The 26,206-nt window shown below is 39.4% G+C and overlaps 3 protein-coding genes across 3 annotated transcripts; 1 reads left to right on the forward strand and 2 right to left on the reverse strand.

The window, feature by feature from the left end:
- The first annotated feature begins 359 nt into the window (after positions 1-359).
- On the forward strand, positions 360-8,414 carry exosc1 (exosome component 1). The gene is made up of 8 exons (XM_008410872.3): positions 360-495; positions 1,580-1,695; positions 3,411-3,485; positions 4,312-4,400; positions 4,495-4,528; positions 4,633-4,683; positions 5,430-5,514; positions 5,773-8,414. The coding sequence occupies exons 1-8, from the start codon at positions 438-440 to the stop codon at positions 5,877-5,879; spliced, it is 615 nt and encodes a 204-aa protein (XP_008409094.2). The 5' UTR covers positions 360-437; the 3' UTR covers positions 5,880-8,414.
- Positions 8,415-15,325, reverse strand: knop1 (lysine-rich nucleolar protein 1). The gene is made up of 7 exons (XM_008410861.3): positions 14,234-15,325; positions 13,746-13,820; positions 12,171-12,239; positions 10,839-12,047; positions 10,690-10,761; positions 10,054-10,122; positions 8,415-9,118 (listed from the first exon to the last, which is right to left on the reverse strand). The coding sequence occupies exons 4-7, from the start codon at positions 12,015-12,017 to the stop codon at positions 8,813-8,815; spliced, it is 1,626 nt and encodes a 541-aa protein (XP_008409083.1). The 5' UTR covers positions 12,018-12,047; positions 12,171-12,239; positions 13,746-13,820; positions 14,234-15,325; the 3' UTR covers positions 8,415-8,812.
- An 87-nt stretch (positions 15,326-15,412) lies between these two features.
- On the reverse strand, positions 15,413-25,628 carry gprc5bb (G protein-coupled receptor, class C, group 5, member Bb). The gene is made up of 4 exons (XM_008410840.3): positions 25,094-25,628; positions 23,381-24,482; positions 17,916-18,028; positions 15,413-17,835 (listed from the first exon to the last, which is right to left on the reverse strand). Exons 2-4 carry the CDS (start codon positions 24,480-24,482, stop codon positions 17,791-17,793), a joined length of 1,260 nt encoding a protein of 419 aa, XP_008409062.1. The 5' UTR covers positions 25,094-25,628; the 3' UTR covers positions 15,413-17,790.
- Between the last annotated feature and the right edge of the window lie 578 nt (positions 25,629-26,206).

Here is a 26,206-nt window from a genome sequence, read left to right on the forward strand (position 1 = left end):
CAGCTGCAGTGAAAGGTATCGACTCAGGGGCTCTGCTTGCACACTGTTAAGACTTTTATTTGTTAATTGATTAAAAAAAAACTTCTATTTTCCTTACACTTCACAATAAAGCACTTTGTGATGTTGATACGTCACATAAAACCGTAGTATACTGAAACAAAATCCGATTTGCAATTAACACTCGTTCTGTTTGATAATTGAGTAGACTTAGGACAGAAACAGTTCTTTGTATAAAGGTTGCACATCCCTGGTCTAGTCATAAACGTCTCAAAGGAAGGCTGGACAGACAGAATGGAAGATCTCGTCAGTTCCAATTCCTGACCACTAGGTGGCTCTAATGTAGCCTACGGTCGATTGGCCAATCGCCAAAAAAGGGGACAAATGAAGAAGAAAGAAAACCATCCAATCATAATCTAGACCAGCCTTCTTTATAGCCAATGAGGTGGCTCTCTGCTCTTCCCGAAAACATGTCGCCCCTGAGATTGTGTGTCCCAGGTGAGTCCTCCGTTTAAAGTGTTTAAAATGTGTTTCACTCGGAATTTAGACCGTGTTAGTAGCGCTGCCGATGTTTCGGGTGATGGAGAGGCTTTTGTGTAGCTGAAAAGTTAAGTGCCGCTACAGTCAGACATGTTGAAACAGCTAAGTAGCCACACGTGAGCAGAGACTTGCCTCTTCTTGTAGATTTACAGTGCGTTAAATTTTATTTATGGCCGCAAAACAAGATGGGAGAGATATGTTATAGTTAAACGTACTGCTCTTTTTTTCTCGACTTCGTTTAGCTGTTTTGGTCTCACCTGCCCTGCCCATCGCCCCAGGCGTAGCTGCACATTCCTCTGCGCTCTTGTTTTTGAACACACCGACTCCACCCGCAGCTACTCCCCCTCATTCAGTTTCATTATGAGGATTAACGTTATCTGTTTATGTATTTATTACTAAATAACGGGTTTAAATGGACAAACATAGATATTACAAATTTTAAAAACTACAAAAGTTCTACCTTTAATTGTATGTTTTGGAGCCTCTCGTACTGTATTACATTACAGTTCCATTAAATTTATTACAATACAATTTAGATTCTACCTTCAGATTCTCACCTTTTAAACTGAAGCTGGTATTTCTTGAAATATTTATTTAACCATTAATATTTTAACTCGGTGTGTAGTCGTCTTGTAATTGGAAGGTTGTTGGTTCGACTCCAGCTTCCTCCTGTCCCACTTCGATGTGCCCCTGTGCAAAGGCACTTAACCCAAAGTTAAGTGAATACCGATCTACGCATCGGTGCAGAAAGAGTTACTCAGCCCCCTGTCAGATTCTTAGATACAATATAATTTTATAAGCATTCTAAAAAATAAAATCCTTCATGTTTGCGCTTGATGATTTATCTTTGGTGATGAGCGCCAAGTCTTTGAGGTTGGAAGTTCTCCATCACCTTGATTTTTAGATATTACCTTCTTCCAGCCAAAGAAAACATTGTGCTCAGTTTAAAAGATCGCTTTAAAATCTACCAGAGGTACGACTTATTTTGCACATGACGGTATGTAATGTTCCCTTCACTGACTCCTTCTCTCTTTGCGTTCAGGTGAGAAACTGTGCAGTGTAGAAGACTGTAATCAAGGCACCGGAGTGTATCAGCGACATGGCTACATCTACTCCTCCCTCGCTGGCTACGTAATGAGGAAGAACGAGGGAGAGGAGGTGAGGTTCACAAGGCGGTGGCAGAGTTTATTTGTGTAGCTGGTGTGGATGACAGACTTTTGGAAAGCTGCCAGCGAGGTTCACACAAGGGCCTGAATAAGAAGCATTGTGCAATTTGTGGGCCGTAATGAAAGTGAGCAGCTCAGTGTGCAGTGTCACTTTACTTTGAGCTGATTGAAAGCGGTCACATTTTTTAATGACTTTCCGCAACAGAAAGTAAGCGTTTGCTCAAAGTCAGTCTGTTGCACGACGGCAACGAATTAATTTATAAGCGCAACAGTTCATTTCTTACTATGTGAATATTTTAACAATGTAGACATATTCTTGCATCCTAGAAGAAGGATATATGTGCAAGTGTATTTTAAAAAAATTAAATGAGGATAAGTAAGGAGTTGTTTTTAAAAAAAAATAAATCTGGAGGTGTTTGGTTAGTTTTTCATGAAGTATTTTAAGTCATTCTTCTTTGAACTTGAAAACAGTTGCTTTCTGCCATTTCTTTAAAAGCCAGAAGTGTTGTCATCCACTATCCTGAGTGCCTTTGCTGCAACATGTTTTCAGCTCCTGTAGTTGCATACCATTACATTCTCACTCCTTGTTCAGCTGTTTGGTGTGCTACTCCAGGATTCCCACTGCTCTTGGAACCGTTCCAGACAAAAACCATCTTCCATTTTAATTAAACCGTACCTTTACCCTCTAAAATATAGTTTTTGTAAGACAAGATTTTTTTTTCTTCTCTTGAAAATGGCCTGCTGTTGATTTGTACTGTAATGAACTGTATTATGACTGAATCCCTATTCCACGATCACAAGCTGCTGGTACATTCCTGCTCTTTAGTTGGGTTTTGAAGAGTTTTAGGGCACAATGAGAGAGAGATGCAGCACTAAACAGTTGTTGCAGTTTTTGTTTCACCTTCATTTGGCCAGTTTCAACAGCTGATTTAAAATCTCTTTGACGTTCAGCCAAGGATTTAATAACGATGTTGGAGAAACTTATTGTTGACATTTTGCTACTTCCACACCTCCTGTAACCTGTCTTAAAGAAAGGTGTTAACTTCATGTATTCCACTGTGGCTCGGAGCTTTTTCCACAACCTCAGTGGAATAATTTGTCTCATTTTGTTTAAAGATTTTAGCTACAAATCAGCAGCAGAACCTGTATATCTGGTTGGGCTTAATCTGTAGAAGAAATGAATTCTCCACATTTGAAGTTCGAAGAGGATTTTGGAACATGCGGCGGTCTGAAAATAGTGATTACCATCCAGTTGTTAATGACTAATTATGAAACATTACAAAAACAAGCATAATTAATAAAGTGCCTTTGCCTGCTTCCGTCTGTTTCCATAGAAACACCAGTTGCCTCAGTTGAAACAATTTTTAATTATTTCAGGATCACTATTTTTGCTCATTCACTTTTGCTTGTTGTGCACAGGAGACATTGTGTGCATGTATTTAATATTTGATGAATATGAAAAATCTTTTGATGGAGTTCAATGTATATAGGCTTGTAGCATTTAAGTTATATTACACAGAAATGTCCCCATATATGTCAGGTATATGACATATATGGGGAATGTGAGCTCACTGAAATGCTCACTGAAATGCTCACTGAAATGTGAGCTCACTGAAATGCTCACATTTCAGTGAGCATTGCTCACTGAAATGTGAGCAATGCTAATTATTAGTAAGGGAGTTGACTGAGGTGTCTGTGCTCCCCCAGCTGCCGGTGATCTCAGTGGTGAGGGAAACTGAAGCACTGCTGCTGCCAGATGTTGGAGCCATCGTCACCTGCAAGGTCTGTTATGGACACAAGCTCATTGTTCACTTAAAACGGATTCATTATAAACAGACCTATACATTTCAATCCTTTTATTTCAATTATTTTTTCTTTAAAGCTTTTTCTTCCACTCAACCTTCCATACACAGAAAGCTTATTAATGCTGTGAATAATTTTTTGAAATACTTGAAGCAATATTTGAAGCACCTGCGACTGATTTACAGCAGGTGCTTCTTAAGAAAAAACAGAATTTCGTCTCAATTTTAATCTTTTCAGTGGTTAACCTCTGCACAGGAATGCAGTGGCTATTCCTGTCAGCATCACTTTTTCCTTCTACTCAACTTTCCATGAACATGCTTAGGAACCGGTGCCTTATCCTCGTTGTGGAGGGGGTCAGTCTGTCTGCTGGACGTCTGTTACGTCAACTGTTTGTTTTGTTTTTTTGGCAAAAACATGATCATCATTACATTTCTCTATTAAAACCTCTTTTTATTGGTTTATGTGATTTAAAAAAAATTTTTTTAGAGGAACTAAATGTCATTTACCTTACAATAATCAAAATTAACAGATACGCAGACTTGAAATGAATCACATATTAGTGATACATTTGGAAGATGACATTGATGTTCAATGGATTTACAGAAATGGATTAATCAACAGTGATGGATAATGTAGAGCACAGTAAACCTGTTTACTTTTGGACCACATGAAGAACTTTAACATGCAGGAGAACTTTATCTTTTCTTGTCCAAACATAAAAACAAAACACAAAAGTATTTTCCGACTCTTGCATCTATTGTGTGCTTCTATTTATTTACATCTATTTTGTGCTTCAATTTAAAAGGTGACTGGCATCAACTCGAGGTTTGCGAAGGTCCATATCCTCTATGTGGGGTCCACACCGCTGAAAGACCGCTTCAGAGGGACCATCAGGTACAACAGGAAGCGTCTCCTGGTTGATTTATTGCCTTTTCTGAGGAGCTGTCTCATTCTGTCTCATTCTCTCTCTCTCTCTCTGCGTCAACAGAAAGGAAGACGTGAGAGAGTCGGAGAAAGACAAGGTGCGCGATGATTGACACTTTCACTCTGAAGATCTCCTACGCTTCCCCTTCTCCTCATGTGTGAAAATATACAGAGTGTAAACTTTCCCCTCCTCTTCGTGTAGGTGGACATATACAAAAGCTTCAGACCTGGTGACATTGTCCTGGCAAAAGTCGTATCCTTTACTTATGACTAACACGGTTATGTGACAGGTAAATTACTATGTGAGTGCAGAAACTATGCAGCTCATACCTCAGATTCCTCCTTTGTTACCGATTGACATTCCTAGACTGCATGCGACTGCTTCCCACAAATTAAAAGCCACAGCTGACACAGGTGATTAACTGTTTGCTTAAGAGCATGTGACAAGTGTCACAGTCCACTCATTAATGCACAGGTGCAATAAACCTGAATAGATTTAAAAAGGTAATTGTAGCAAATAACCTAGTACATTAGATAGGTTCATTACACACAGATATATATTTCAGGTGAATTCAGTATCTCGCATGATCCTACAGTCTTGAGGAAAACTTCTGTCCAGAAGACTGTAAATGACAACAGCAACAAAAAGTCATTGCTAAAGAAGCCAGTTGTTCAGAACGCTGAATTCAAGCATTTTGATGGAAAGTTTTGTGGAGGGAAAAAGTGCTCCTATATGCCTACCTGAGGTGCAGTTATGACATGACTACCATTGTTACCCATAAACTCCACATTATTTTCCCAGTTCGTTACCATGTGCTAACTACTCGTTTTATATTTTCATCTCGACGTTTCTTTTCTTATGTGAATTTTAAGTATTTACAATTATTCTCCTTCCGTTTTCAGTTCCTTTATTTTCTTGTCAAGCACTTTGACTTTGCGTATAAATGGTGCTACACAGATGTACCTGTGAAGAGTTAAATCCTTCACCTGCCATGTCAGATTTCGCTCGGGGACGTTCAGTCTACCTACCTGTTGACGACAGCTGAGAACGAGCTGGGCGTGGTGGTGGCTCACAGCGAAGCAGGTAAACCTCACCGCTCAGCTGCAGCTCTTCAACCGGACCAGGTTGACGGTATTTTATAGATTATAAACACAAGGTGGTGCAAATAACGGCGAGATGTTTACTTTTACGTAGCTGCTAAGTACGGTGTTGAATTTTGACTTGAATTTGCAAGAATCTTGATGTTTTCTGTTTGCAGTTACTGTCGGCCATGTCAGACTCCATTCTTGTTTGTTGAGCATGTCACTGATGCATTTTTTAAAATACTTTCCTACATACCAGGTGCCCAGATGATTCCCATCAGCTGGCGTGAGATGCAGTGCCCGCAGACCAACGCCAAGGAGTTTCGTAAAGTGGCCCGAGTTCAGCCCGAGTATCTGGAAGCCTGAGAGACCCTGAAAGTCTGTCACAGCACCAACAAGCGACTCCTTTCGTCAAGCGGCCTCCCAACTCTTTTTCTCTGGGTGACATGTGGTTCCTGGGCTACTTCTCATATCGGCTCATTAAGTGTCTTGTTAACGGCTTTACTTCTGCACGTTTTTCATTGTGCTGGATTAAACCCAGAGAGCTCAAAGTTGATCTTTATCAAAGGTCCACAGGCCAGCGACGGGCATATTCAAAGCCATCCTGAATTACTTTATAGAATCGCATCAGGTCAGGGTTTTACAATGGCGGTTGCCAAGATTTTACAGAATCAAAAAAAAGTACAATTTTTGCGCCAAGAGAGAAGTTTTTGTTCCAAATGCAGGATTCAGGGTTGTATCGATGCGTATTATGGCAGCATCAGCCAGAACTGTCTTTGCCACCGTTTGGTTGGAAGATGAAACTGTTACTGGTAAAATCCAAATTTCAGAGCCACTTCTGCAGAGGTCAGGTCTAAACTCTTATTGTAATTAAATGAATTATCAGCCCCGTCTATTTTAACCTGGGGTGGATTTATATTTTGGATTTCCGGCCCTTGTGAGTTTGGCACATTTTATTTAAACTGCCATACAAAAAAATTTATAATAATCTAAAGCTAGTCATTGCTGGACATCTAGCAAAGTTTTCTGCCAAATAAGTTTTTCCAAACCAACAACGTACCGAGGATTTTTAAAGTAATCTCACCGCTTTGAACAGTTTCAAATCTTCACTTACCACAATATGTAAAGCATTTAATTAGGGATTTATGAGATGGATCGACACAAAAGTAGTGCAGTAAAGAGAAATGGAAAGAAAATGATGCATGGACTTCAATACATGCTTACAAATAAAACATCTGAAATGTGTGGCGTACATTTGGATGCAACACCTTTCACTTTGATACGACCTCCACCTAAAAATACAGAGCAACAAGTCGCCTTCAAACGTCCCGATAGGTAAATGGAGGTCGTCTGTGTGAGATTTAATGTCGGTGTGAATCCAAAGGAAGGCAGATTCAAAAGCGCGCCGCACCTTTCAGATGTTTTATTTGAAAACGTTTTGAAACCCATGCATCATTTTTATTTCACTTTAAGATTAAGCACTGCTTTGTGTTGGTTTATCATATTAAATGCCAATAAAAATCCACTGAAGCTTGTGGTTGCAATGTGAGATGATGTGAAAGCTCGCTGTACCCGAAACCATTTTTGAATTATTTTCTTTAAATCAGCGGGTCTCAAACCGCATTCCTCAAGGGCCGGTGTCCTGAAACTTTTACACGTTCCTTGTCCTCCACGCTTGAATTAAATGACTCAGTCGCCTCGCTAACATGCAGTGAAGCTCTACAGATTAACTGATGAGCTAATACTGGAGTCAGGCGTGCTGAAAAAGAGAGACGTGTACAAGTCGCAGGACACCGGCCATTGAGGACCGCAGTTTGAGACCGCTGCTTCATGGGGAAAGTTCAGGCTTTATTTGGGGTCAAATGGAGTAATTCTCTAAGAACGGTTCCATTAAAAATGAAATTTCTGCCATCTGAAATAAGACGGGCTTCAAATATGAGTGCTGTGTTCTGAATTTCTACGCTGTATCGTTTGGTCGATTGTAACATTGTAACACAGAACGTGTCGACATGGACTGTGGTTCATGTTCCAACCATACACTAATGGTTTCAACACGGACAGTTATAAAAAAACAAAGGGTAAATTTAAAGGGCGCCTCTTTAACCTCGATGAGGTTCTGCCGAGCGCCTTGTCTTTTGCTCTCATTTTATACTGCTTTTATATGCGTATATGTGAGATGTATACAAGCGTATCAAAGGGGAATCAGGTGGTCAGTCCTGCTCAGGGACGCTTCGGCACTCTGTTCCCCCACCTTCTAATTGGAAGAAGATTACCCTGCTGTGGGTAAATGGATGCAATGTGTTGAAGAAACTCGCTCACTTGAAGCTTGAGAAGACTTGCAGGGTGGAAAGTTTCTCCTGAATGGGCCTTTTCTGAGTATTTAGACACGTCTTTTCTGACTGCTGTCTATTGTTCCAATACTCCATTAAACCCCATCAAAAAAATACTGGAACCCCTCATGATTAATTAATTTACAAAATTAAATGAAAACAAATTAGTCTTAAAACCTTGAAGTGGTTGGAACTTGGATTTTTATAACACAGGTAGGCTTTTTGTATAAGACATGAATTGACAGTAAGCATCTTTCCTGCAGATTATTGTTCTGTGGCTGATCTATCCATAGGAATTTACAGAAAGATGATCCATGTTCTATGGCCTGTATTTTTTTGTATCTTTGCAAGACTTTCTGTATTTTTAAAGTGCAACTGGAAAGCTCAAAGCAATGTGACTTTAACAAGGCTGCTTTGCTTGGAACACAATGAAACGAGTACGATTTCAGCTGAATGTCTGTGAGCCATCAGTAACAAACTTGATTTTCTGCTTTTATTAAAGTGAACTTTTTATTTTATTCTGTTCCCGACTGCTAATGTGCAGGAATGAAATTAAATGACTATCAGAGCATTTGCTTGTGACTTTTTTATTGAATGTCAGCTGCTAGTCAAGTTGCTGCTCAGCCCAGTGTGTCCAGACATTCACATCTATTTGAAAGGCTTTCAAACCATTCCATTTTTAACCTTAAAAAAAATTAAAACCAATTTAGGTGTATAACACATTGTCGAATGGAAAAAAAAAAGTTGAAACTGAAAGATTGTTGAGAATTTAAAATAATCATCACAATGTCTTCAGAGAAATTTACAAAACCGTGACAGTCAACTATCCTAAAACTGGTATGAACGCTACACAACATACAGTTTGCATATTTCTCGTTCATAAAATGTCATTTTATACACTTTGAGTTATAAACTACAGCCTCCAGTTGAATCAATACTCCGGAAGTACAAAAATGCCGACCTCCGTAGTTAGTCATCAAAGCGGACGGATCGAGACGCATTGATGTCGATGGAGAACTTCTTATGGGAGGGCGCCGTAAACCCAAGTCCCGCCCCTCTGCTGCTGAAGTCCATTTTCTGTGCGTGTGCTCGCTCAAACTGTCTCAGAAGTCCTTGCTGCAGATGCTGCTGCGCGTCCTTCCCCAGCGCCATGTTGGCTCCTCCAGCCGCGGCCCTGGCCGGCTGGAAGCCCTTCTTGAAGCCGCCCATCAGTCGCAGGAACTTCTGCTGTTGTTGGGAGCTGTCGAACTGAGCGGTACTCCACTGACCCAAACCCTTCCAAAGACAATTGGGAAGAACATTTAGGTTCTGGACCTGGTATTGACATCTGAATATCTATATTAGGCAGCTGCAGTGTCACGGCATCAAAGGAGTGAATGAAGCTTCGGCTGGGCTTCCATGACAGCTCATCAGTGCTCTAATCTGTGAAACGTTTTGGGCATTAGCACAATTATGCTAATGTAGTTAGACCTTTATATTCATGCTCTTATTTTGAATAGCAACTCTGTTTCCTACCATGTTTTTTTTTTTAATCATCCATCACTGTTAAAGTGGATGTTTGTGTGTCAAAATTACAGTTGTACCAGAAATGCGACTACAAACGGTTCTGGATCGGCACTTCAGCATGAAAAAAAAGTATTACTATTTTCAACGCTTCAAGTCTATCAAATAAATAAATCGAAATTAATGCGTTAAAGTCCTGGCCCTAGGTGCAATATGGTTTGTCACCGACATTCAACATGGTTGAACTTGGCGCAAAGCATTAGCTTCTGTTAAGTAAGTACCATGTTGGTATGGCCCTTTAAGGTTAGTGTAACTAACTTTTTAGTTAGCAGTGCCCACAACTAGGACTAGTTATAAAGATGAAAGCATTTATAGTGCAGGTTTACTGTAGATGAGCTACTATGACAAAAAAATGTAAATATCTATTAAGAATATAGCTATGAAGCTCTGCATGCTCTCATTACTACAGCCCATTCAGGCTGGTAAAATGTAAAGATGCAATAATCTGGTCTCTAATGGTTAGATGTCCTAAAAACAACAACAGAAAAAACAAGTAAAAACTACAAATAAACATCTGATTCGCCCCCCAAAAAGCCAGAATATCACTTGGCTTTATCATAACTACCTGGAGACAACTTCATGAAATGAAAGCATTTAAAGTTTTAAATGAACGATCAAAGGAATACAAGAGAAATCCTGATACTGACTGCAGGTTTATCCGGTTTATGAGGTTGGGAAGCCTCCTCAATCTCCATTTGAAGAGCTTTTCTTCTCTCCTGTGAGCAAAATATCGTATTAGACATCAAAATATGGAGTGCATGTGTGTTATAAAGTTAAAATCCATGTCAAGAAATTGTAATTCCTAAACTAAACATTCTTCAAATAACACTTATTTGGTAATAAGTAATTAGATGGGGCGAGTGATCCACGATATGTCAATGATGTGATGTGTAATATAAAACAATTATAATTAACTTTACAGCTCCTCTTTAGCCCAAACCAGTCTTTACAAGTAAACCACTCTGGTTCACAGAGCTTGAAGAGAAATTATTCATCCAGCTGAAAAGGTGAGACAAATAGGGGGTCACTAAGAATCCTCCTTTTTCTTTTTCTTTTAACAAATACAAAGTTTTGCAAACCATGAATTGGGTTTGAATGAGTTTGGAATTGGTGAAAAACAATTCGGTCCAGGTTGAATCAGTCTCAATCAAAGTTGATCCTGATCCCAAGAAAAACGTTTAAATGCTCTCTGTTGCTGTTTTGTGTTTTTTTTTTGTAAGAAAAGGAAGTGTTTCATTCATGAACACAATCCCACAGTGGAAGTGATGCAGAGATGTTCTCACCTGATTAATGGCGACCTCATCGCTGTTTCCGGGCTTTGCTGACAGGAAAACCACATCGCCTTTGGGAAAGTCCTGAAACACGAACCCAGGCTGGTTACTGACCACTCTAGTAATTTAAAAACAGCTGAACACTTATTTTTTTGGCTCACCTGTGAGTCTACCTGCTCTTCTTTGTTTTTTTTCTTCTTTTTCCCCGTAGCCTTGGCCTCGGTGTTCACGTCCTGACCTTCTTTAGCCAAGTTTTTCTTCTTTTTGCTCTTCTTGCTCTGCGGCTCAGCAGCCAGAGCGATGCTGTCCTCCACATCCTCTTCCTCCTTCACTCTTTTCCTTTTCTTCTTCTGTGGCTCCATCTCCTCTGCTTCTACGTTTCCATCTTCCTCTTTGGCTTTTTTACTCTTTGTTTTCTTTTTGATCTTTACCTCGCTTACATCTTCCTCTACAGCAATCTCTTTGTTTTTTAACTTGTTTTTTTTCTTTGGGAGAATTTCCTCGTCCTCTGTCGACTTTTTCCTCTTTGCTTTGATTTCGTTTCCCTCAGATTTACTCTCCTTCTCTTTCTTCCTTTTTAATTTCACCTTGCTGTCCTCTGTCTCTTTTTTTTCCACTTTTATCCCATTTTCCAGCACTTTTGCTTTCTTTTTTGCTTTTGTTTCACCAACTCCATTAGTAATTGCAGGAGTTTTCTTTTTCTTTTCTACAACTACCAATTTAGTCTCAGCTGTCCTCGAAACTAAAACCTTGCCTTTTTGCTTCTTGCGATTATTACTTCTGATTGGCATTTCCTCGTCTTCTTCTACCTTCATATTTTCTGGTTTGACTTGCACACATTTTTCCTCGAGTTTCTTCTCAAGGAAAACTAAAAGTTTGCCTTTTCCTTTCTTGGGTTTCTTGCGATTATTACTTCTGATCAGCATTTCCTCGTCTTCTTCTACCTTCATATCTTCTGGTTTGATTTGTACACGTTTGTCCTTGAGTTTCTCCTCTTTCCTTTTCTCCTTCTCCAATTTTCCAGCCTTCAAGGTAATGTTTTCTGTTTGAATTACACCGTCTCCTGCCGGCTTCTTCTTCCTCTTATCGCCGTCATCCGTTTCAATAGTTGAAGAAACACCATCATGTTTCTTCCTTTTCGCTTTTTTCTTGTCTTTCTTCTGATCGACTTCATCCTCCTTTTCTTTTGCCACCGTTTCTACTTTTTTCCTTTTCTTTTTAATCTTGGCTTGGCTCCCGTTCTCAGCTGCACAGATTTGGATTTCTAGTGAACTTATTTGTTCTCTCTTCTGCTTTTTCTCCGTCTTTATTATATTTGCCTCGCCGTTCTCCCCCTCCATCTTTGCTCCAGCACTGATCGAGCGGATTGTCTGGTTTAAACAAGATCAGGCAAAAAATAATAATAATAATAATAATACTGTTACTTTGGGGGGGAGACAATTAGATTAATAATAAAAACACATTTTGTACATGCCGGAGGAGTCAACACTGACCAGAGGTTTGGCTGGCTGTGTGGGCTGGGACTGCTCATCAATGTCCCTCTGCAGAGCCAGTAGCTTCTCCTGCAGCAGAGCCAAGCAACAGATCTGCCTTAACGTCCACTATGAGTGCAGAACACGATTGACATCAAAAACAACCACCGCGTCATCGTCGTTCACAAGCTGTGGAAAGCTGAGCCTGGAGCTGCGTTTACTCCATCGCAGTTTAACTGTGTGCATTAAGTCACAGTGTTACAGAGGCGTTAAAGGGACACTGAAAATCAGAACGTCTGAAAGATCTCGTTTCTATGCTTTTAGGTCCGCTGAGAGGGTTTTGATTTCATGCGTTCACCGATTGTCTCATCTTCTGTTTTTGTTGGGGTTTTTTTTTTGCTTTTTGTTTCATCGCAACCACAAAGCACAATATATTTTATTGGCATTTTAAGTGACACGCCAAGACAAAATAGGGTGTGATATAATTTTTTATTTTTTTTGCAAATCAGTATCTAAAAAGTGTGGCGTGCACTTGTTATACCTGGTCTGCTCGTTTGATCCAGATTTCTCGTGTCTCCTGGGCTGAACTGTCCCAGACTAAATCACGATTTTCCCGGAGCGCAGTTTGTAAACGCTCTGAAATTATTAGTGAAGGTGCTATGTGTGGCAACCTGGGTTTAAAACCACAAATAGATCCACTTTAAAAAGGCTGTGTTGACAAAAAGCGAGTTAGTCTTTTTTTTTTTTTTTAAACTCAAATCAAAAAGTGCAACTTGGTTTTCTCACTCTGAGTCTTCATATTCTTGTTTTCTGAGGCCGTTTTTTCATAAATAAATGCATTCTTCAATTGTATTCATGTGGGGGTTTTATTAATGTGTTTACATATGGGAAAAATAGAATCAACATCATTTAAGAGAGTAAATGCTGCATAAGCAGAATTAACGGATTTCCTGCAGCTCTGTGAAAGGACAACAGTCTGGAAACTCAATCGATGTTTTATTCTTTGTCCACACTGATTCAGTTAGGAACCCTGCTAATTAGACTCCTGAAGGCGAATGATTGGATTATATGCTTCCTAAGGATTTTACATTGAAAATAGTTTTTCACAATTTTATGTTTTAATGCTTTAATGTATTTAGGGACAGAATACCAACTTTGAACTCGAGAAAGCTGAATGTGACATGAGTGGTAATTAATCTGATTAAGATATGAATCAACCTCAGAAGGTTTCTTAAAGAATAGAGGAAAAAATAAGAAGTTTTATTGCGCCTCTTATTTTGTTAATCTAAAACCCACTTGGAGGAAATGTGGGATGGAAGTTAAATGGCAACTTATATGATGAGTTAGACATTTTACCAGCCAGGCTAAGAGACAAAGAACAGAAGTAACACAAATGTTTGTAATTACCAACAATCTGACTGTCTAAATGTCAACTATGACTGTCAGATTTTTGATTTACAGATTATTTAAAAAAATTTTAAAAAAGTGATCATCGTGGGAAAACTAAGTCAAAGATACGTCATATTACCTATAAGTGTTTTGATGTGCGATAAACAAATATTGTAAAGACGGTTAGTTGTTAAAATAAATCATTACCAGGTTGACGGTAATCTCTACGGGTTTAGGTGCAGACCTTTCAGAAACAAACACCACGTCCTCATCGGAATCCGTCTGAAATGTGAATAAAAGTTTGTGTTTTCAGATCTTGAAAGCTGAACAACCACGTTTATATTCGACTCAACACAATCCCAATTCACAGTTGAAAAATCGACAAACGGGATAAAAGGACAATACACATCCTCTTATTTTGTAATAATAAATATTGTCCCTTTTATACTGGTTGCTTTTATTGTACTATAAGTGGCCGTAACAAGAGTAAAACAGACAAAATGAACATACTAGACTACTCTTTCATTCATAGCTGTTGCTAGCATTGCTTGCTGGCTAGCTGCAGCATTGTTGACATTAGCCACAAAGAATAAGAGAATGGGAAAAATAAAACAGGTAGCTATTAGAAACTCCGACCTGACAACAGTTGAAACGTGTTTATAAAACTGTAGTTAGTGAGCTGCTTATTTACTTACTTTGTACACTTTTATAATTCACGTGGAGACACATTGACGCTCCAAGCGGAAGTAGTGTTTGGTCGTTCCTGTTAGCGACAACGCAGGCGTCCCTAGCAACGTGTGCGTGCATGAAATACGGTCGGCGTTTTCTTTTCAATAACATTTTGGATAAATGACACTGGATTTTATTCGAAATGCAGTGCTGGTGAAACATCACAAGATGGCGATTTTTTTGTATACTTTTGGCTTCCTCGTGCGGCGCAAAAGAGCACTGAGAAGAGAAACCGAAGTCAAATTGTTTGCTATTGTTCGCAAATTTCTGATTTCAACACAGGTGTTACGTCAAGTTTTGTTGCCCCGCCCAGAAGGATCATGTTTTTCCGAAAAAAAAAAACTCTCCCCCGACGTCCTGTGCTCGAACCAGACAGTTCCTACAGGTAAGCTACTTAAAAACAAATAGTATATGGAGAAAGCGTTCAATATTTCTTAACACTAATTTCATAAAGTTGAACCTCTTGTATTATAGTTCAAATGCACATACAATGAAATACTTAAAGTCTCTTTAATAATTTTAATAATTATTACTTACAGAAAATGATGTTCCTTTGTGGAATACATGTTTAGGTCAAGCAGACTCTGAAAAAAAAAACTATATATAATGGTGCTCTTGGCTCTTTACAGGGACCAGCTGCAGTCCAATTTTTAAATTGCAGCCCTGAGCAGCCCCTGCAGTTACACAGCGATGACTCACTCAGTATTGAATGGTTAATTTTAAAACACTCCCACAGGCAGCAAGACATTTTTTTTTTTACTATTTTGTGAGATTTTAAGTGTTATGTCATGTGGCTCAATATTCACAGACCCATCATTGTGCTTTCAGTTGATTTTGAAGTTGGCTAAACAGTAGTTAGTGAGCCTGCAGCTTTTTTCTGTTGATATCGCAAAAAATCTACTTAGTTTCACAAAAATATTTCAAGTACTTTGAAACGTTTATATTAGCGATACAGTTAAGATTTCTGTTTAGTCATTTTCAGAGCGCAAACTGTTAAATAATTAACAAATTTCTCATGGCAGCCCCTTCTCTGAGGTTTTATGTATTTGTGGAAATCAAATCAGTGCTGTATGGAAACTGTTTCGTCGACACCTGATATTAAAAGCAACAGATCCTTAAGGAGAAGAAAGTCAAACCAGACGGTAAACTGTGCAAAGGATGTAATAGCCACTTAGTGCAAGTCACGTTACAAACATTCATTTTAACGCTGCCAGAAAACGGTGACAGAATTGTTCTTATAAACCCATCTGAAAAAGCATTCTTTCTTTACAGTAAAAGTTAAAAAGCAGGTTAGACAAGAGTTTTACATATTGATCCCATTATTTTCATTGTACAATGTACAAGCACTCACCTGCACACAAAAACAAAGCCATTGACAAGTTTACTTATTTTTGATTGGAGTTACAGCAAAAAGGACTGGTCACAGTCGCATATACACAATGCATTAACTGGATATACCGTCCCAGCTTGAATTCACTGTCGCTCTGGAGACGAAGCTGAAAAACCTTTACTCATACGTACACAAAATGTTGTTCTGAAGTACCGGTTTGAAAAGCTGTTTCGAACTAGAGCTATAAAGCAATGAGACTCTAATAGAAGCAACATACATATGATAGATATATATATATATATTTTAGAAATTCACAGTTTTGGATGAATAAATATTATCTTTGTATTTCCCAGCAATTAAAATAAAGAATAAACTTATGTCGAATTGTTTATTGAACTTTTCCAGTTATCTGCACTGACACATGAAGTTAAGGGGCGCCACAAAAAACAATGCAAAAGAGCGAAGTGACTCCATTAAAGCAAGCAGGACTTCCTTCACTGCAGGTCAGCCTCCTCATGTCGTACTGACGCAGCGATTCATGCCAAGAACCGAGAGGACAGACTGTCCAGCGGCTTTCAGAAGGTTATATGCTTTTATAATAAAATGCTTCTATTACTGGTCTTTTGCAATATTCAGATTTTTGAAACTGGATTTTTTGGGTTTTCATTCTCTGTAAGCCATAAAGTTTCTAATCACCAAAAACATACAGTGAAAGCATATGGCATTTCATTTTCAGTGTTGCACTGGAGCAGCTGCTGCAAATAATTTCTTGATAATATAAACATTTCATCGAGGTCCATCTATTAATAAGATTAGCATGTAAGAGTCCTCCAGTTTGACTGGTGTAACTTGTGATAACAGCAAAATAAAGAAGCGTGGATACATGCATGACTACCAGGGACAACACAGTGGAGTATTTGGGGTTGTTCTAAGCATTTAATATTAAACAGAGGAAATGTAACCACCTCTCTTTTTTTTTTTTTTTTGTAAAATTGCAGACCACAAATTCCCCAAATATGCCAATTAAAAAAAAGGTCTAGCATGCTCTTTAGGTTCGTTTTGATCATTTGCTTATGAAATACTCTGGAGTTATGAGAAAATGTGCAGTCAGTGTCATTTTTCCTTAATAAGGCAGCATCCAGTTTGTGTTGGTTTTAAATAGACATGACTGATTTGATTAATTCTTTATCTATGATGATAAATTGACTATAAAACCACTGTAACAAGTAACTCCCTTTGTTATATATATATATATATATATATATATATATATATATATATATATATATATATATATATATATATATATATATATATATATATATATATATATATACACAGTACATATAAATGTTTGTATAAATAAAAAATACTTTAAAAAAACATCAAAAAACATTTAGATAAAATACTGTTCCCCCAGATTGTGCTTTCACATGCAACTCAAACAATCTTTAATCTCACAACTCCACCATGATCTCTGTACTGATGACTGACTGTGCAGGCTAGGTATTGCAGTTATCAAATGGCTTTTATTATACGCTTCCTTAAAGCATAACACTTAAAGTATAACTACTGATTTGGGACATTTCTTTACCCCTTAACAGCACCTGATAATCCAACGTTTTTAAAAAAAAAAAAATGTGCCAAAGTGTCCCAGCGAGTCAGAAGGTCACTAAGAGAAAAACCCTGAAACACAACACGGAGGTTAAGCAAGCTTTGTAGGCATCTGCTTGTCATTTACATTAAAGTCCTAAAAGGCTGAGTTTGACGAAAGTGCAGTTTATCAAACTAAGCGTCACTTATTAACAGAAACCAGTTGCCATGGCACTGGTGCCGAGGTGCTTGGATGGTATTTTTACTTCACGACATTAAGGTTGACTTTCTTTCACATGTTCAGATTCAACATGTTCAGTAATTCTCGTTCAGATAAATTTTTTTCCTCATATTTCTGTATTATTCCTCTGTGTAAATATGGCCACTACGCTCCATCCTCGTCTTAATGTCGTGCCGTCAAATCGATCTGTAAAATAAGCTAAAACGTTAGTCTGAAATACTATTTGTAGTCGTCTTTTAAATATAATATTAAAACGTGTGTGCAGAAACACAAACACATTAAAACACTTCTTCTTCTTCTTAGGTAACGGGAAGCTCTTCGGCATCACAAAAGTGGCTTGACTGTAATCCTGTATTGTGTTACCATAAGCGCCTTCCAGTGTAGTTAATGGGAGCTGTGGGCATCTGAAAGAGATACGGGAATATTTAGGGACATATTTACAGATTTAAAGGGATGTAGAGTGTTTGTGCCTGTCGATACTCACCGTACCGCCGTTCATGACCAAAGCCATCTCAGTGGGTTGGTAGACATGGCCTCTGAAGGCGATGCCTGGGCGCATGCTGCCATGGCTGCCGTGGTACGTTCCACTTCGGACAGCTGCAAGAGCAGTCAATGCAAAACATGCCAAAAAAATAAAATAAATTACCAGTGTGGCAGAGTCTTCATGTTATGTTTTTAAACTCCCCTCAAACACACCCGTAAGGCTTGACTCTTTGTGAACACACTTGGTTTTAAATGGGTGAACAAATGGAGTAAAATGCTCAGGTAGCAGTCACTGATTTTCCAAATTAAGTCTTTTTCTACATAAAACTTATGAAACCAGTATTCACAGTATTTGATGCTAATAGATGTTTGAACAGGGTACAATACATTCAGTGACAAAATCTGAAAGACTGTTGACCTCCAAATGGCACAAAAGACTCAGCAGATAGAAAATAACTTTAGAAAAATGAAGCTTGAGTACAAAGATGAGGCTTCATTTGACTATAAACTATAGATGTGTGTCTGCACTTTTGGTTAAGACATGTTTTTCTTCATTTGGTGAAGTTACTCACAGTGTGCAGAGTTGACAGAAATTCTACTCAAGTAAAAGTAGCATAATAATCTTATTCAAGTTAAAGTAAAAAGTACATTGCAGTGGGAATACTATAAAACTATTTTTTTTCTCTAAGAAGTTACTCAAGTAAATGTAGATCATTACTACCCACATCTACATGAGCCTCATCATGAGCGATCAAATTAGCTAATTTAGGAAAACCAAGATCAGCATGAAGTGCATCACTGAACGATTCTGTCCTTCCTTCCGAATAAATCTTCCCCTCCTTGAAGATATAATTATAACATTTTAGGCGTCTAGAGTTAAATGGTAAATGGTGTGTACTTGTATAAGTCCAGAGAGCCCCAAAGCGCTTCACACTACATTCCCGCACACATTCACACGCTGACGGTGGCAAACTGTTGCTTCTGCCTACTACTTTTGAAATCTCACAAATTACACAAACGGTAGGATGCGCCATTCTTATAAAAGGAATCCTTGATTATAGTAAAGTGACTGTAAAACATTAATAAAGTATCTCGATTTTCAAATGTATGTTTAACCTGAAAAAGGTTTAATTCACTGAGGTTTATGTGCATAAGCTGCAGACAGATTCTGGCCTAAAATATAAAATCAGACAATTCAACTCCTCTGGAAAACAGGCCTTTATAGTCAATTAATCATGTAAACAAATCCTCTATTTAATAATTGTTTTTAACATAAACTGGCAATACCAACAGGGATGACTAACCAAAACAAGCATCATTGGTAACACTTTATTTGAAGGGGTGTGCATAAGACTGACATGACACTGTCATAAACATGACATAACACCTGTCATGAACATGAAGAAGTCTTTTAGAATGTTTATGACAGTTGTCATGAAGCGTCGTTCGGTAAATAACGACACTATTAATGCAAAGTTGCTCTAAAAGTTGCATTAAAAGTCCATTAAAAATGGCAACTTTGCATTAAATTATTATATTTTACAAAATCATGCAAAGTTGGCATTTTTAATGGACTTTTAATGCAACCTTTAGAGCAACTTTGCATTAAAAGTGTCATTATTTACTGAATGACACTTCATGACAACTGTCATGTTAGCCTTATACACACCCCTTCAAATCAAGTGTTACCGCATCATTTAACTAGATACCCATTAGCATAGCTATAGAGACTAGTGTAGGCTTTTTCCAATAAAAGATTATAACGAAAAACAAACGAAAAAGAAAAAGTAACATATTAGTCTTTGCTAATTTTATTGTAAAACTGGTCAAAATGATGAATCACGTGAACACAAAGATTCACTTTGCCTTAATGACCTGGGTTTGTGTGCATTTGTTTTTCAGAGCAGCCGCGTGAATCTGAGCTGTGTCATCCAAATGAACTTTCCAGACATTTCACATTTAAGCACATCAGAAAGAAAGCACAATATCACCTTTTAAAACGACTGCCTGCTGGATGGCATGCAGCCTAATCGGCCATTATTTCAGCCCCTGTTTCTGACTCACTGCGCCCCGTTAAGAATAACTGTGCGTGAGAATGGCTTCATCAGAAATTCAGCAGAACCGAAATGCTGCAGAGGAGAGAAGAGACGGCGGAGAGGAAACAAACAGATGGTTGCTGCTGAATCCGTTTTGCAGCGGGTAATTTGGAGCCTCTCTAAAGTCTTGTATGTTTTTCTGCGATATCAATTCTCTCTCTGTCTGGAACGGCTGCTCACTGGCAAAGCCTACAGACACAGCGGTCTCCAAGGCAACGTTGATATTTTATGTCATTACTGTAACAAAAGAAAAGCGTTTTTCAGCGGAGTTGGAGCAGCACCATAAAACATACCTGGCTTGAGTTTGGGATCTGTTTTCACAAAGATGGAAACGGAAATTATGTACAATTTGTACAGATCTAAACTGTGCTTTTCTTTATTTAAAGAAGCTTAATCAATAATGAAAGGAAGTAAAACTCCAGTTTTACATATCTTATTTAAGCTATGTAAAGGAGATTTCAAACTTTGGAACAACATAAAAAGAAAGGATTCTACTGACAGCAAAACATTTCTTTGTTTTAAAATGTGCTGCATCACCTTTTAACACCATCAGGCACTTGGTTGTACCTCGCTCCTGTAATTAACTCTGATTCGTTAATATCGACCGGACCGTAAACACCGTATACCAGCAGCTCCCTGCATGTCAACATTTTTTCACAGCCTACATTATTTCTTATCAAAAATCAACTCCTGATATGTGCAGCGGGGTTCAGAAAAATGTAGCGATTAGTTGAAGAGGAATGACTCACAGATTTCCATCTTGTGAAGGCTGGTGGATATTCAGACATTTCATGAGATGTAATTGGGTTTTTTTGTTTTGTGCAGCAGGTACTTATCCTTGCAGCCCCAGCCATACCCCCTTCCCCAATGACCCTCGCAAAATAAGCGGTTACACAAGACGTGCGGTTTGATTTACACAAAGCCACAACAAAGGAGATATTCAAACTTTGATGTGACTCAGATTGAAATGTGCTGGTTTTTTTTGCACCCTTATTTAAAACTTGAATGCCGTCTAAATCATGTAAATGTACCAGATTGGAAGACAATCCATTTATTTATCTCACGTTCCCTGTATTCACACATTTACAATAAATGTAAGATTATATGAAGGAGGCTTTCACATCAATTTCTAACTTTGCTTGTAGATGTTCAGATTTGCAGTAAAATCAGTGATTGTCATGATGTGCGTTGATGGTGGACCCAAATGCAGTAAGGCAAAGACAGTGAGTAGTTTGAAGTGATGAATATTAATGAAAAAAATGATGATAAAAAACTTATAGGCAGCCAGGGTAGAACATAAAACACAGGACCTAGGGACAAAAACAAAAATCCCACTACGGAGAACACAGGGAGCCAGGGTAGAACAAAAAACTGAGAAGTCAGGAACAAACACACAAAAAAACAGCAAGATGAACAGGGAAGCAACGGGACATAATGGGAGGAATCAGAGCAGGAGATGTGTTTAAATACTGCGAGACTGAATGCTGGAGCAATATGCCATAAAACAGAAACCAGGCTGATGTAATTAAAGAAAGAGGCTAAGGAGCACAGAATAATAATAATAAAACTAGAATCAATAAATCAAACCCCAGAACAACATAGGGCCTGATGGTGATGTCAATTTCACAATCCAATCCAAGCTGATCCAAAGTAAGCTCCTTCAGAGACTCCCAATTGATTTTTAATAAATGTCTGAAGGTGGCTTCATAGGTATAGTTCCATTATTTGTCATTAGTGAAACTATACTTTACATCATTTGGTTTGGAAACTAGATTAAAGAACAATAAATCTCTGCCAAATGTGAAACTTCAAACAACATTGTGGCTTTGGTCACGCTTTTCACCTGGAAGAGTTGTGAACTTGCTGAAGTGTTGCTTTTCAAGATTTTACCCAATTGTTGAACTGACACATAAAAATAGCATTTTCTGTCCACTAGGTGGCACAACAGTAAGATTATTGCATTACTGATGGCTTATGATTCATAATGACTTTCTACGTTTAAACGTAGCAGGAGTCTCTTCTTTTCATTGGCTGCCAGCTTTATTGATTTTCTTGAATTTAAGATCAAAACAAGGCACACCTATGATCTAAACTTTATGAAATTAGATAAGTTATATCGACTTCACAAATATACTTTTACGAAACAGCCTGTTTATTATTGTATTGAGCAAGAGGCGCCAGAGCTGACGTTTCACACGCATGAACCTTTTTCCACCTCAGATGTGAAACTTCAGCCTTCAGGTGATTTAACTTTTGTGATCTAAGACACCTGAATTAAATCAACGAATTTCTTACTCATAAAACAATTAGATATAGTTTATAAAGCAGTTTGTGATAGCATCTTTATCTTTGTGTTTTTAATTACATTAATGATTAGCATTTAAAACTTGGAGTGATTACTAATAAAAATAAATGTTTGACTACAGTAGGCTCCTGCCGTTTTTTCTTATTTTTTAAATCCAGAATTGAAATGTAATCAAGCAGAATTGATGTTAAATACATGCAAATGTGACAAATACACAAGAATCTCCCTGCTTCTTTGAATTTATGATAGAAACGGTTAAATGAAAATAGGAAGACATTTTTTCAGGGGTATGTTTTAGGTTGATTAATACATTAATACAGTTTGATGAAGATTGCTGCTGTGCTTTTTGAACACAAACTTGACAATAAGTAAAGACATATGTTGTTTTCCTACTTAATTTGATATTCTCCATTAACAGCTGGTAGATTAAACTGCTGCTCCATGTATTAACCGCGCTGTTGGAAATGCTACTTGGTGTTAACATCTTCCTCCCTGAGTGTTATTTTTAGTAGTCCGTTGTGTTGGCTTGCACTTGTTGTGTGAGGTCTATTTTTAGGCACTTTGGACCAATAATTGTTAGAGGTGTTGAACTGGATATAGTTAATTTTATCCACTTAGCTTCTAATGTATGGTTTTCACATTCCGCAAGGAAAACTGTTGACCCCATCCAAATGTCAAATCTACCTATGCTGCAGGTTTGATCACATAATTGTCTGAAAATGTCAAACCTTTTCAAAATGACTTACTCTTGCTATTTTATAGAGAAACTGCACTGGGTGACAGTTTTCACTGCTTTCACTTTTTTTTAGATTGCCTAGAATCAGTGGTTTCACAGTTTGCTGTAAAACTTCTTTCAGATGTTTTTTTTTTATTAATTAAATGCATTAATTGTCTGAATGATTCCGTTACTTCCACCGAGCTCTGTAGAAATCTGTTCATGATTCACTCATTCAATTACACAAGTGACAGTAGGTAAACGTCTAAAACGCGCTGGAAATTCCCTGGGGAGCATGACCATTGGCCACTGACACAACAAACAGAACCACAAGCACACGTCGGGCTTACTTGCACTGTGCTCCTCCATTGAGAAGGCCTGGTTTTCTTGAAAGGACTGGTGAGAATGTGCGGGGTGATCGTCTCCGAAATGAGGAGCCGGCGACGCGCGGCCGGTGTCGAAGAAATCTTGCGTGTCGGATTGCGTTGGATTTTGGAGACACAGGTGGGACTCTGGGATGGCGTGGAACAGCAGCAGGATCCAGCCCTGGATCACCAAGGCCACAGCCAGCGCAGGCTCATCCAACACTTTTGCATCCTTGTTTCCTCCTCTTTCCCTGCTCCCTCTCCCTCTCAACGCCTGGTTGCCGTAAAGATAAAACCCCAGCCAGGCCACCCAAAGCAATGCGGACGCCAAACTGGACAGGAAGACCCAGACGGCATTGCACTTCCATCGTCGCTTCTCTGTCTCTCCTTCTCTGTCTTCTTCTCTGCCCTCTCCGCCGTCTTCTCCGAACTCTCCTCCGCAGAGCACCACTCCGAGGGAGAGACCCATGGCTATGAGGAGCAGGCCCAGAGTGTAGCTGCACATCAGAGCAAAGTCTAAGGGAGGATACTCGCATGCTGGGTGACCCTCTCTCACAACAGTCAACAGAACCCATTCAGCAGAGATTATCCCCTGAACCAAAGCCAACGCCAGTCCCAGCGCTGCCAGCGTGCTCCCAGTGGGGCTCGACTTCCCAGCCACCAGCCGCCTGAGTCTCACACCTTGCACTAGTAAGCAGGAGAAGCAGAGGGCAAAGAGGGGTCCCCAAAAGGCCCTGCGCACCACGCAGAGCACCTGGGTCTTCCCCACCAAGAAAGCCAGAGAGATGGTGAAGATCCCGAGGAGAGTCCCCAGGAGCAGGAGCAGAGGGCCCAGGCCGGAGCGCCTGGCCGGGTCGGAAACCCCGCGCAGCTTGACGATGAGCAACACAGCAAGAACCAAAGAGGTGAGGCCGCCGCTGCAGGCCACGGCCTCAAGGACAACGCCCCAGACCGCCTCTAGGTCACACAGCACTCTGTAGGGGGCTTCCACGCCCACGCTGCATCCTCGGGGAGGTGGGGGAGTGGGTTGAGACGAGCTGCAACTGATCAAAGTCAGGAGGCAGATGACAAAAGGGCTGACGGCCATCTTGGTGACAAACAAGGAAAACAGGGCAAAGAGAGACACAGTTAGAGTTAGATAAGCAACAAGTCATTCCATCCATTCAGGTCTACGTCACGTGGCGTTACACGAGCACATCAGCTGCTCTCGCATCTTCATTCTGAGAAAAATGGTGAAAATAGCCATTTCTGCTTTTATTCCACAAGCCTCTTGTGTGATGCTGTTCAAACACATACACGCACACACACACACACACTCGCTGCACAGAATAGCACAGGTTTTAGTACTGGGCAATAGTTTCCATGGAAATGGGAAACAGCGTGGGCTGGTTACATTGCACACTGGGCTTTTCAGGAGTCGAGTTCAGTACCTAAAAGCACAGAACAACACAACACTCTGCACACACACACATACACAATAATTATTCACACTTGGATTGATTTAATGAATATAATGCATTCCCCAGCCAAAGCATTAACATGCACCTTTAAATTAACTGTTACCTTGATACAGAAAGCTTGTACCAAAAAAGCAAAAAAAACAAACAAACTGTAAATCAGTGATTTCTTATGGTTTCAAATGTAAATTGTTGCATAAAATGAAAATGACCACATTTCATACAAAGAAGTAAAACTCACCTCAGACAAATTCTTGACTTGAATTCTGGGTTACTCACAGCGCAGATATATCATCATTTCCCGCACATCATTATTTGACATGACTTTAGTCTCTCTTGAGTGTTTTCAGATTCTCACTTAGTGAAGTCCTGGAGGCAGCAGAAACAAAGCGGTTTCCATTTTGTTGCTGCCTTTTCTTTCAGCTCTGACTGCTTAAAAGTACGACAGCACACTTTGAAAGACCTCCAGCGTCTTGCTGATGTAGTGACTTGTCCAGCTGCTCCGAGGAGAAGAAGAGGAAGAAGAAGCCACAATTATGATGCATGCCTCGAGACTTCACACACCCACACGGTCAAATATATCTTCAGCCTCTTTCGCTCCTTTCTCTCTCACTCCCTCTGTCCTCATCTTTCTGTTCGTGCAGTCTGCATGTCTGAGTTGCTTTCTCTCTCTCTCTCCCAGCTTCACGCTGAATCTGCGGAGGTGTCAACAGAGCAAGAGAGAGAGATGCAGTCCCAGCTTACCTCTGCTCGCCCACACACACACACAGGGCAGCGTGATTAGCTGTTGCACCTGTCTCTCCAGGAAGAAAAGAGGAAATAAGCTCAGTACATAAGCATGGCAGTTCACAGCCTGTCCGGCATTAATCACTTTGTTTTGCACATCTTGGTGTTATTTCATCTTGGCGTTATTTCCCGCCTTCGCGCTCCCACATCTTCTGCTTCTCAGTCCCTTCTGAACTGTGGGGGATTTTTTGCTGATGAATGATGAATTGCCATGTTATTAAGAACTGCTCTGAAATGGAGATGAAGACGGGAGGCACGCTGCAGAAAACGGGCATCTCGATTGAGAAAGAGCAGATGGTCGCTCTAAACACAGGTGAGCCTTTGGCCATGTGACCATCCCAGTAGAGAGCGTTGCATAACGCCCTGGAAGACATGATTCAATTAAGTCTGTTAAGAGAGGAGTAATCTCCAACCCTCTACATGCAGGGATAAAGAAGGACACAGGGAATGGCATGACAAGGTGCCGTCCATGAAGGGATTGGGTGTGTGAGACATTTTTGCGCTGTTCTGTTGAGCCAGAAACCCAAAAGCTATCTGTCAATTTTAATAACGTTTTAACTCTTACAAG

The sequence above is a fragment of the Poecilia reticulata genome, chromosome 1, assembly GCF_904066995.2.
Source record: "Poecilia reticulata chromosome 1, P_reticulata-male-v2, whole genome shotgun sequence".
NCBI lineage: Eukaryota > Metazoa > Chordata > Actinopteri > Cyprinodontiformes > Poeciliidae > Poecilia > Poecilia reticulata.

Coding starts and splice junctions, on each gene's coding strand:
- exosc1 (XM_008410872.3), top strand. CDS start 438: ATGAGGTGGCTCTCTGCTCTTCCCGAAAACATGTCGCCCCTGAGATTG. Junction 496..1,579: donor CCTGAGATTGTGTGTCCCAG/GTGAGTCCTCCG, acceptor CTTTGCGTTCAG/GTGAGAAACTGTGCAGTGTA. Junction 3,486..4,311: donor GAGCCATCGTCACCTGCAAG/GTCTGTTATGGA, acceptor TCAATTTAAAAG/GTGACTGGCATCAACTCGAG.
- knop1 (XM_008410861.3), bottom strand. CDS start 12,017: ATGGAGGGGGAGAACGGCGAGGCAAATATAATAAAGACGGAGAAAAAG. Junction 10,123..10,689: donor ATGAGGTCGCCATTAATCAG/GTGAGAACATCT, acceptor TTTTGCTCACAG/GAGAGAAGAAAAGCTCTTCA. Junction 9,119..10,053: donor ATAAACCGGATAAACCTGCA/GTCAGTATCAGG, acceptor TGTCTTTGGAAG/GGTTTGGGTCAGTGGAGTAC.
- gprc5bb (XM_008410840.3), bottom strand. CDS start 24,482: ATGGCCGTCAGCCCTTTTGTCATCTGCCTCCTGACTTTGATCAGTTGC. Junction 18,029..23,380: donor AATGGAGGAGCACAGTGCAA/GTAAGCCCGACG, acceptor CTGCTCTTGCAG/CTGTCCGAAGTGGAACGTAC. Junction 17,836..17,915: donor TGGTCATGAACGGCGGTACG/GTGAGTATCGAC, acceptor TATCTCTTTCAG/ATGCCCACAGCTCCCATTAA.